The sequence below is a fragment of the Orcinus orca genome, chromosome 15, assembly GCF_937001465.1.
Source record: "Orcinus orca chromosome 15, mOrcOrc1.1, whole genome shotgun sequence".
NCBI lineage: Eukaryota > Metazoa > Chordata > Mammalia > Artiodactyla > Delphinidae > Orcinus > Orcinus orca.
Genome location: NC_064573.1, coordinates 13,147,593 through 13,158,835, shown reverse-complemented (window position 1 = coordinate 13,158,835; position 11,243 = coordinate 13,147,593). Strand labels below are relative to the sequence as shown.

Below are 11,243 nucleotides of genomic sequence, written 5' to 3'. Positions count from 1 at the left end.
TCAAATCATCCAAAAGAAGGTAAGAAAAGAGGAAAAAAAGGAGCAAAGATGGAACAAACAAAACAAATAGCAAGACTTAAACTTCACCATATCTATAATCACATTAAATGTGAATGGCCTAAACACTCCAATCAAGAGACAGAGATTGTCAAACTGGATAAATTGAAAAAGCAAGACCCAATTACATGCTGTCACTTTAAATAGACATAGATAAGTAAAATGACAGAATTAGATATACCATGTAAATGCTATTCATAAGAAAGGTGAAGGGCTATACAGTATCAAAGGTTTCAGAAACCAAAATTTAACCACCGATCAAGGAGAACATGTAATAATGATAAGAGGATCAATTCATCAAAAAGACATAGTAATCCCGAATGTTTATGCCTCTAATCAGAGCTTCAAAAACATGAAATAAGAAAACTGACAGATCAAGAAAAATAGACAAATCCACAGTTTTTGTTGGAAATTTCCAGTTTTCTCACAAGTAGACAGAAAATCAATATGGGTATTTCAACCAATTTAACCTAATTGACATTTATAAAACACTTCACCAGCCACAGTGAAATACAGTTTTTCCAAGTGCACATGGAATATTCACTAAGATACACCACTTGCTGGGCTAAAAGCTAAGACAGGTTGATGCTTCTGGAACTCAAAACAATACATTCTATTGACCTGAGGACCAGTGTTTTCACACAGAAAAGTTATCTGTGCAGAGGCTTGGGTGTACGTGTGCATCCAGCATCCACCTGGCACGTGAGAGCTGACGTACTCCTAAGCACATGAGGCAGGGGGCGGAGACAGCGTGGCGGCTGACAGCTTGGAGGAGGCAAGAGGAAGTGGCTTCTGGCCGGAAGACTGAACGAGGGATATGATGAAGCGTGCTCGACGTTATATTGGGTTGATCCTTTCACTGAGCTCTATGGAATCTCCGATGGAGACCCTCTCCTCGTTAACTCTTGGTCGAGGTGCACCTACTTTGGGAGGCCCCGCCGGGAAGCCTGAGCGCGGGCGCGAGGCGGGGGCCAGGCCGCCGGGCTGTCTTCCTTCCCCGGGAGTCCGGCCCCAACAGTCCTGGGATGCAGGCCGGCCGCGTCTGTGACCGTGAAAGACACCCGAAGGCAGGTCGCAGGCAAACCTGCGTACAGGGGTGCACAGTGCGGCAGAAGACGCGGGCGGCGGGCGCGGAGAACACCCCAGGTCGCCCCCCGCGACCCTCACCTCCCGGCATCCTTTCCGTCCCCCCACCCCCCAACAAGGCGCGGGAAGCGGACACCGCCCGCCTCGTTCGGGCACCACCTGGCGGGCGGGCGGGCGGGAACAGGTGCCCGGCGCGGGGCGGGGCGGGGCGGGGCGGTGCCGGGCGGCGGCGGGGCGGGGCGGGGCGGGGCCCGGAGGCGGCGGGGAGGACCGACCCCCGAGGCCACGAGCTGCCGCGCCGCCTGGGCAGCAGAGGCCGCAGAGCGGGCCGCCCAGCCCGCCCCTCCGCGCCATGGCCCCGCGCGCCCGGCGGCGCCGCCCGCTGCCCGCGCTGCTTGCGCTCTGCGCGCTGTTCGGCCGGCTGCAGGTAAGGGGGGCCGCCCCAGCTCCCGCTCCCCGCGCGCCGGGTCCCGCGCCCGACGCCTTCGCGGGAACTGGGGAAGGACGCGGCGCGGCGACTGCCAGACGTCCCGAGACCTGGACGGAGCCGCAGGAGCTGAGGATTTGGAGGGCGGAGAGCTGGGGGGGTGCGCGTTGGACGGTGGAAGGAGGGAACGGGCGAGTGGAGGGGAACTGGGGTGCAGAACGGGGAGTTGCGGGACCCCGGCACCCGGACACGGGCGCTTCCAAAAGTCCCACTTAGTGGCAGGCTTTGGTGGTGCCGTTTATTCTCTAAACATTTCTGGAGCGTCTGCGAGGTGCCCCCGCAGTGTAGCTGCTGCGGAGGCAGCGGCGTGGACACAGACCCTTCCCCCGCGAACAGGAGAAGAAGCGAGGGAAAAATTCGGAGCCGCGGACAGTGCCCATGTTAAGTAACCATCCCAACATACGATTTCTCCTTTCGGGCCATTTTGGACCCGCCGGAGCTCTCGGTCCTTCCCTCTAACTGGGCTTTACACGCTCTCCCCACCTCAGCTTCGCTGGTAGTCTGAAGACTAGAGCGATGCTCGCCTCCCGGGCGTGTGGTGAAACAGGATTTGGTAGTTTCTTCAGAAAGGCTGACATTAGATTTCTTTCTTATGCTCCCCTCTTTTTTATGTCTCCCTTCTCCCCTCCGACTCCTCCCTACAGTTTAAGGTCCACCGGCTCAGGTTCTGGCCCAGAATGACATAGAATCACTTGTTCTCAGAACCCTCTGATGATGTTAGGACAAAATAGTGTTCACAGTTGGAGACACCAAGGGACCTGGGGTGCTTCAAGCCAGTAGGGGAGCCAGAAACAGCCCTGTCCTCCGTGCGCTCAGCCGGAATGGGACTGGGACGGGCTGGCGGGCACAGCGGGCAGTGGTTAGTCTCACTGGGGCCAGGCCCTGCTGGGGCTCCCAACCCAGGAGGCACCCGGGGCTCCCCTGGTGGCCCACAGGGCTGATAAAGGGCATGAAGAGGTCTGGGGGGGTGCCAGAACAAGAGCATCTTCCTATGTCCTGTTGTCCTCCCCACCCCAAGTCCTCTCAGAAGAGATTTCTTTACAAGATCACTCGGTACAGCTGCCAAATAAATAAAACCAGTTACTGGTTTTCTGCCCTCCCCGGAGGAGAGCTGTAGTGTAGGAAGCCCAGCACCACAAATACTATGAAAGCCTTGTAGGGAAGGGTAGATATTGGTGGTTTTCTGGGTTTCAGTAGTTTCAGATTTCCCTTCTCTGTAAGACTGGCTTAGGCTCTTGTTAACAGCTTTTGGGGGAACAGCTCGAGACCCCAAGAAGACAAGGGGAACAGCACTTGGAGAACTGTGTTTGGAGTGAGGAGAGAGGGGGAAGCCAGCCTGGGATTAGAGCCTTGACAGAAATAACAGGAACGTGCTATAAGGCTGGAGCAGACAATTCTCAGGAAGATTCAGTCTATTTCGTTTCTACTTGTATGAGTCTCAAGGAATGGTTGAGGGCAAAGAAGGCGGAAAAGCCTGCTGGAATTTTTCATTTTAAACACTTCAGGTGTTGCTTAATTAAGTGTTCAACAGGTTGGACAGGGTGCTGCTGCCTTATTTGAACTACAGGACTAGGCTCCAGTGAACAGCTAGCCACCTGAGAAAGACCTGCTCACTACACAGTTTAAAAAAAAGCATCTCGGGGCTTCCCTGGTGGTGCAGTGGTTGAGAGTCCGCCTGCCGATGCAGGGGACATGAGTTCGTGCCCTGGTCCGGGAAGATCCCACATACCGCGAAGCGGCTGGGCCCGTGAGCCATGGCCGCAAAGCCTGTGCGCCCGGAGCCTGTGCTCCGCAACGGGAAAGGCCACAGCAGTGAGAGGCCCGCGTACCGCAAAAAAAAAAAAAAAAAAAAAGCATCTCACAGTGTTATTGCAAAAACTACATATGTACATATATGTGTAAAATGCAGTACGTTCTAACATGAACTCATTTGCTATCAAAACATTTATTTCTCAGAGCTATCTTTCAGCAAGTGCTATCTCCCCCCCGCCCCACCTTTCCCTTTTGGCTACTTATATTATGTGCGTTTTTAAATCATACCTAAACAGGAAACAATCAAATGATATTGGGATGGCTCTAATCAAATGATGTAAGTTTGTGCCTAGTCTCCCCAGTGGAAATCTATTAATTCTGAAAGGTGGAGCTAGATGTAATGTTGTAGTATTACCCCCCAAAGATACTGTGGTTACAAGCACTCTGTTCAATTACTGCTTCTTCGGCCAACCTGATCTATTAGTTCAAAGAAAGGAATTGCACTGCCGATTAGTTACCGCACACTGGGCAAGGCTTAAAGAACTGTTGAGTGTGGAGGATGGAGGAGGTATTGGTTTTGTTAAATAGTTGGCAAAAACAGCTTCTGGAAAGTGCTTTATCTGCAAGTATTGTATTAAATCGATTACATTGTATTAAATCGATTTAAACTTACCTGGGGGGCTGTAAGTTTTGCCTTGTAAAACATCTCTGTGCTTATATCTCTCTGCGCCTGTGTGAGGGAATCTGAGTTCAGACATAAGAAGAGTATTTGCCTACAGAAAAAAACATTTAAAATTTTTATGTTGATAGTTCTGCTGTTTATTCCAAGTAAGAAACTCTAGAAGCAGGCTGTTTTCATTGAGGTAATTGATCACCCAGCCATGTTTATCCCTAGATATCCAAGACCTAAGGGCAGATTCACTCGTACCCAGGCCAGCAAACATATTTGGGATGTAAAACCTTGTGCTGGTGAGAAACAAGGCGAAGACATAGCTGGGTCTTCACAGGTCACGGCCCAGTCAAGAGGATGAGACAGCTGAAGCTGTGATAATAATGACGCAGCCTATGATACGAGAAGCGCAGAGGGTGGTGGAGGAAGGAGGGAATATAGTTGGAGGAATCGGGGAGGACTTTTGGAGGAGGGGGCTTCTGAAGCGGTCTTCGGAGGATGGGTAGGAAATCAAGGGTCAGAGAGGGAATGATCCCAAGAGGCTGTTGTGGGGAAGAAAGCTTTCTATCTGAGAGGGTGGCGTCAGTGGTTTAGGCCTAAAGGAATCTTGCCAAAAAGAGAAAACCCACATATGTTTATGACTTTATAGATAGCACAAAGCTATCTGGAAAGCTAGCTTAATTCAAGAAACCCCATGACAGACAGGACACTAAACATTTATAGTTTTTGAGATAACACTTGTATGGCCCTTGTTGAGGTGGTAATGTAGACTAATCAGAAACAGATAAGCCGTGGGGCCCTGGAAGGCCTGTGGGGACACCCCGCAGAGGAAATCCCCTGGGTGGGACTGGGACTGTAGGGTAGATAGGTGACCGCCCCTGCCCCGGCTGTCTTCCTGCCCTGCCAGCCCATCCTAGTGGGAAGACTTGGCCATAAGTTACTACTTCGTTTGGAGAATCACAGACTTGGGGATCAGTGTCCTTTTCGTTCACTTTGTTGATAAATGTTTCAAATGCCTTCCCTGTTATTTCCTTCCCACCACTTCCCCCGAAAATGGCACATCTGTAATATGAACATATTCTCCGTGTTGATAAGGAAATATGAGCTTGCTTTTTCAGTTATCTACCAGAAATTCATATGCCAGGAAAACTGAAACAATAAAGGTATGTCTTTGAAGGTCAATAAATCAGTGTTTTATGAGGCCATGAAAAGGGGAGTTCCAAACCAGGGCCTCCTTTTCAGAGTATTGTTTGAAGAAGGTACCACGTGAACTTTCTCTGCCAGATCAGTATTAAAATTCCCCCCATGCTATTTTCCTATCTTTGAAGCGCATGGAAAATGATAGTGGTGTGTTTTTCCACATGGTGTGTCCAGAGGATGCTGTCTGGGCGGACTCCTGTGGATTGGATCTGCATCCCGCCCTGACAGTTGCCCTCTCTAGGAGTGAGTCACCCCCCAGGGCATCTACCCTCGGGCCAGGTGGCCGCCAGGACAGCTGTGGCCTGGCTGCTGTCTCCCTGCAGCGGCCGCCCCCCAGCCCCCAAGGGAAGCATACCTGACCCCACCTCCCGGCCCCCAGAGCCGGCGTGGGTGGGATTCGCGCGCCAGGTGATTCTCCCTGCAAGCGCCTGTAAATTATCCACCTGGTTTGTAGGAAGTTGGGCACCTAATCTTCGTGTTTCCCTCTGGCTGCCGCGTGGGAGCTTTCTGTAGGACCCACCGCTAGGAACACAGATTAAGCTCAACTCCTCCTTTCTACCCCCCAAACCCAAGCCCCGAGCCTGAAGAAACCACGAGAGAGACAGTGGACTTCAGCAAAACAGGAGAGCGGGTGGGTCTGAAGTTCTCAGTGCGCATTTGAGGTTTAACACTGAGTGGGCGGCGGGCTTGGTTACGCGCAGCCCAGCGGTTCCTCTGCCCTGGTTCCGAGAGGCGCCGTCAGGCTGCGTCCTGCCCGCGAGCCCGGCGGGCGCGGCTCCCCGGCGCCCTGCCCTCCCTTTCGTGGGCAGCGGCTGCTGGCCCCGCTCATCGCCCGGCAGCCGTCTCAGCGCGTCTGCGTGCATGTGTGCTAACCTGCTCTCTGTCTTTGTCCTGTGCGCCACCGGCGCCCCCCAGCCTGGGATTTCTGTGGGCTGCCACGTCCAGGGCACGGCGGTCGACAGTGAGAAAGAGGACTGCGTTTGTGTTAGATGTGCTCGTTTAGCTCAACGAAGCGAGCGCCTCCTCCAGGTGGGCCGCCCTGCAGCAGGCTAAGGAGACGGAGAGCAGGGGCGTAGCCCCCGTCTCCCGGAAGCGCTCGGCCTAGATGCGTGCAGACAGAATGCGGTGGGACACTCCTGCCATCAAGAGTGCTTTCAGAGTGTGGTGGGCGCCCAGGACAAGAGCGCTTTAACCGGCCTGGAAGTGCTGGCGGAAAATACCCCCTTTTCCTTACCGTGCGGTTGTGTGTGTCCAAAGCACAGAAAGAGGGGCAAGGGGGCAGCATGTGGGCTAGGGGATCAAGACTGGTTTGTGCTCTGCCTGGTGGGGGGAACGGTGGGGAGACCAGACCGAGTGCGGCGTTTTCAGGCGACTCGGAAGAGGACAGTGTTCCTGGGCTCCAAGGGCAGGTGGGGGGCGGGGCCAGCACTCAAGGGCCTTCTGTGCAAGGAAAACAGTTTAGATTTTATCTCCGTGTATTGTGAGCTGGGGAGGGACGTGGTCAGATGTGGAGGTCATGGGGAAGGGTGCCATGGCGCTGGGGGGAGGAGGGGGTCCAGGGCGTGGTAAGGAGGCCACAGCCCCTGCTTTGGGGAAGAGCTGGTGCAGGCTTGAATCGGGTCAGGAGGGTGGCAAGAGAAAGAAGTGCAGGAGCGATTTCAGAGCCAGCAGGCTGTGCTGGGCGCCGAAGATACAGGGCAAAGGATGTGGTTGGACCTATTATTAAAAAAAAAAAAATGTGGTAGATGTCAAAACAGGACAGCTGACCATTTGATTGTATTTTTTCACAGTTTATTAAGGAAACTTCTGTCTTAGTCCAAATCAGAATCAAAGCAGGTTCAGGTTCAAGTAAAGAAGGATTGTTTTTTCCCCAAACAAACGATAAAGAAGGTCGCAGTTTAGGATATGGAATCGCATCTGCTTTGGATTATCTTACTGGGAGGCAAAGGTCCTTAGACCCCACTGGGGTTAAAAAACAAGCTAAGAGCCCCAAGGCATTGGCTCTGCAGGAAATTTGTGTGCTCTGCAATTCAGAGCCATTTCCTGACCTAAAGGTGTCTTTGAATCAGAGGTTCAGGATGTAGGCAGAGTTTTAAAACTCAGGACTAAAGAGATAAGCAGTCAGTGACCCCCCCAAAGAGTCCAGCATCAGAGCTGGTGTGGCCTGCGCCGTGGTCTTCCCACGCTGGCCTCAGATAGGTCACCTGCCCCCAGCAGAAGCAGTGTTTACCTTGGACCCACAGCTCAGCAAAAACTTTTTGCTTGCATGAGACACCTTTTCCTGGTGGCTATTAGTGCCTCAGCTGAGTGTTTCCCTTCCTCTCTGCCCACCCCCGCTTCTGCTCCCCACTGCAAAAAGTCCTAGGCTAGCAGGTGACACAGAGGCCTGTCTGGCACAAGCAAAGTCAGAGGGCTGCCAGGTTTCCAAGTGGTAGGAAGAACCGACTGCAAAAACTACCCTTTCGGTTCATCAGAGTAATAATAACTCATTACATTTCCTGTGCAGTGTTGAGAGTACAAGAGCCACTTCCTCCAGCTACCAGAAATTTGAAGACTTTCCATTAAAAATGAGGAAGAAAAACTCTAACTTTTTGTGAATGTGATGGTTAAACCTGGCAAGCAGGGAGAGTGGACATGTGCTATCTCACAAATCCTATTAGCACTGCAGCATTTGCTAGCCTGGGTTCTCGTTACCCACCCCCAGAATGGGAAATGAGCCACTTTTCTAAGGTTCTGAGTTTTAAAAAATATTTGTTCCTTCTTGGAACATACTTAGCAACTAACTTAGAAGTGTATCCTTAAGTAGCACAAACAGCCACCAAATTCACATCCAGTTGAAAAAATATCTGTCGAGGGTTCTCAATTTTGTACCCAAGGTAGAAGAACAGGATCATGTCTGAAACGTTCATGGGAATTGAGAATCTGTTCCATTTTTCAAGCCTTGTAGAGATTATTCACACCCACCCTTGCTACTCCACTACATTATTTAACAATTCCCAGTGGCAGGAACTTCCCTATAGCAGAATCTAATACTGTGTCACAATTTGACTCCGTTTCCTCAAATTTATTCTTTCATGGGGGTAAAGATCAGTTGGCCAACGTCTTCTTTATTTTTGTGTTTCTCTCGTTGAAGATTGTCAGCCCACTACTTCCCCTTGCTCGGGTTATTCATGCTACTTCCTTTAACCTCTCTGTCAGCCTTTTTTCCTTTCAATTCTCTGGACCCTGGTTTTGCACTTCCATAAGACACTCTGGAAAACATCAGACTTACCCCACAGCCTGTGCCCTGGAGAGTTCCCCACCTAGTAGGGAAAATAAGACAGCCCCGTCTTCAGTCCTTGCAGTTAAGTAGGTCTAAAGCTTCCGAGAGCAAGACGCCGCGGGAGCGCAGAGCGCACAGGGTTGCCGTGGAGAGCTGGGCAGGTGGCGCCTGTCTGGGCCTGGAGGGACAGTCATGAGTCTGAGGGCAGAGTGAGCAGGGGAAGGGGCAGAGGTGGGACAAGCAGAGCCAAACAGGAGAAACTCAAGTCCTGTCCGTTTGTCCGGGGCCCAGAGCTGGCCAGAGACCAGGAGAGGCCAAGGCCAGCTGGGGATGGGAGGGGTGCTGGTTAGTCACGGACAAACCTCAGGAGGGTGTTGGGACTCTGCCCTGTGGAGGGGGGGGCCCTGGACCCAGCATCCGCAGCTGGGAACTTGTTAGAAATGCATGTTCTCGGGCCCCACCCCAGGCCCACTATATCAGACACCGTTTAACCACCTCTGCAGGGGATTCCGACGCACACTCGAGTTTGAGAACCGTTGCTGTAGACGTGGGATTCCATAAAAAGATTTTGAGCTCAGCTGTAAGTTAATATATGTGGTTAATGTACTGAAAGCACCTGCCTCTTGCTGACTCCGTCCTGTGTGCCAGGCATGTGCTAGGTGCTTTACATAGATTTTCTCTAATCCTCACTCCACCTTGCCAGGAAGATGAGAAAAGTGAGGCACAGAGAGGTCCAGTTTGCACAGCTCATAAGTGGCAGAGCTGGAACCCCTCCCACGTGTCCGCCCCAGTGGCATGGCATTAACCCCTCAGGGAAACTGCTTATGCAGTCACCTGTACGACAGGTAAGCAGCAGAGAAACAAACTTCCAGGACATGGTGGGGGGGGTGGGCAGAAGCAAGCTCTTTTAGCGTTTTGGGAAATAGCATAACCAGTTTGCATTCGTGGGGCTCGGCTCAAGGAGGTACATTCATTGAGGCCTTTCTGTTGTTAACTGTCATTGAGCAGAAGGAAGAACACTATGACTTTAAGGCTGAGTTTAAACAGGCACTCTGAGCAGTCTCAGCATAGGGTCCATGTGCCAGTTGGTCCCTGACTCAGGAGGAAAAGAAATGTGACATTTTGAATCATCTTTGCCACTTCCTGAAGCAAAGGCATCTCTGACTCCTCTATGCCACACACACCCCCACCAGAAATAAACTGTACTGTACCACTGACTATAGCCCTGCTCCTGCGTTTGTCAAGACAGTTCACAGGCCATGTTTATCCCACTTCTGCCACCTGTCAGGCTCTGTCCTGGACAGGGTGGGGTGGGGGGAAAGTGCCCCTTCTGATGGGCTTAGGTTTTCTGTGTCCCAGTTGGGATCCCTGTGACCAGGCCGTTGAGGTCCTACTTAGTTGTAAAATTACAAATAACCAAAGCACTAGAATGCACAACCAGTCATATATTTTTTTTTTAAGAGATTGCAAGTTCTAGAAGGAGGACTTCTTTTTGGGGGGCGTGCTGCATTGGGTCTTCGTTGCCACGTGGGCTTTCTTTAGTTGTGGCGAGCGGGGGCTACTTTTCGTTGTGGTGCGCGGTCTTCTCATTGCGGTGGCTTCTCTTGTTGCAGAGCACGGGCCCTAGGCACACAGGCTTCAGTAGTTGTGGCTCACGGGCTCTAGAGCGCAGGCTCAGTAGTTGTGGCGCGCGGGCTTAGTTGCTCCACGGGCATGCGGGATCTTCCCGGACTACGGCTCAAACCCGTGTCCCCTGCATTGGCAGGCGGATTCTTAACCACTGCGCCACCAGGGAAGCCCACAACCAGTCATCTTAACTGCATGGAGCAGTCCTCACGGGCAAGGGAATGCAGGTGTGACCAGCACCCGGCTGCTCTGTGCCTGAACAGCGAGTCCAGGGTGGCCTGGTGAAAGGGGCCTCATCCAGTGTGAGAGGCATTCTGTTCCCAGCACGAGGGACAGCATAAGAGGCTGGTGCAGCTGTGTTGTGTGTTGATTAGGCGGACCTGTGTTCTATCCCTATTAGAAAAGACAATTTGAGCCCAGGAAGAGATTTCTGATCTTGATTTTGCAACCCCTTTCCCCCACGGTGTCTCTAATTTTGCCCCCAATTGGTGCAGCCTTTCCAAGTCCATGCTTGGGAGTGTGAATATGATTCAGAGCTAGTAGGAAACCATCACAGTTTTCTGTAAAGGGAAGTTATAAGATCACAACAGTCCTTCAGGAAAAGTTATTCATTAATTTGCCTAGAATTCGAGCATTTGCTCTGTGTCTGGCACTGTGCCAGTCGGCTTATCACTAACTATCCGAATGGGCTGCCTTGTCTCTTTGTGAGGAAGCAGAAATATGAGGAAGGGAAAGCCTCAAGCATGGTGCCTGGCACGCAGTAGGTGTTGCATGAGGCCCACTCAAGATAAATGGTGTCTGTCTCCAGTGATGGGCGAGGTTGTTCTCAATGTCCATTACGTAAATGGAGACAACTGTACAGCGTTTGGGAACATGAGAAAGTTCTGGCTCTCGGTCTTTAATGTAATCTCTGACCTTGCTACTCAAAGACCAGCAGTGTCAGCATCACCTGGGAGCTTGTTAGAAAATCTGCATTTTAGAAAGATTTCCCGTTGATTCTTTTTCACGGTAAGGATCAAGAGGCACTGCTCTGTGAACATGGCAGTGGAGGAGAGTCAGATTCCCGTACCTGGCACAGTGCAGCACTTAAAGTTACCGAATAA

At 51.8% G+C, this 11,243-nt stretch overlaps 1 protein-coding gene across 4 annotated transcripts in view; it reads left to right on the top strand.

Moving 5' to 3' along the window:
- Positions 1 to 1,399: 1,399 nt before the first annotated feature.
- The window catches only part of TNFRSF11A (TNF receptor superfamily member 11a), a 257,143-nt gene continuing 247,299 nt past the window's right edge, over positions 1,400 to 11,243 (top strand). For all 4 annotated transcript variants that reach the window (XR_007471697.1, XM_033424999.2, XM_033424998.2 and 1 more), the window contains exon 1: positions 1,400 to 1,570. Coding sequence is in view for 3 of the 4 variants with exons in the window: in XM_033424999.2 (XP_033280890.1) it covers positions 1,496 to 1,570 (75 nt within the window). In the remaining variant the exon portion in view is untranslated. The remainder of the gene's footprint in view (positions 1,571 to 11,243) is intronic.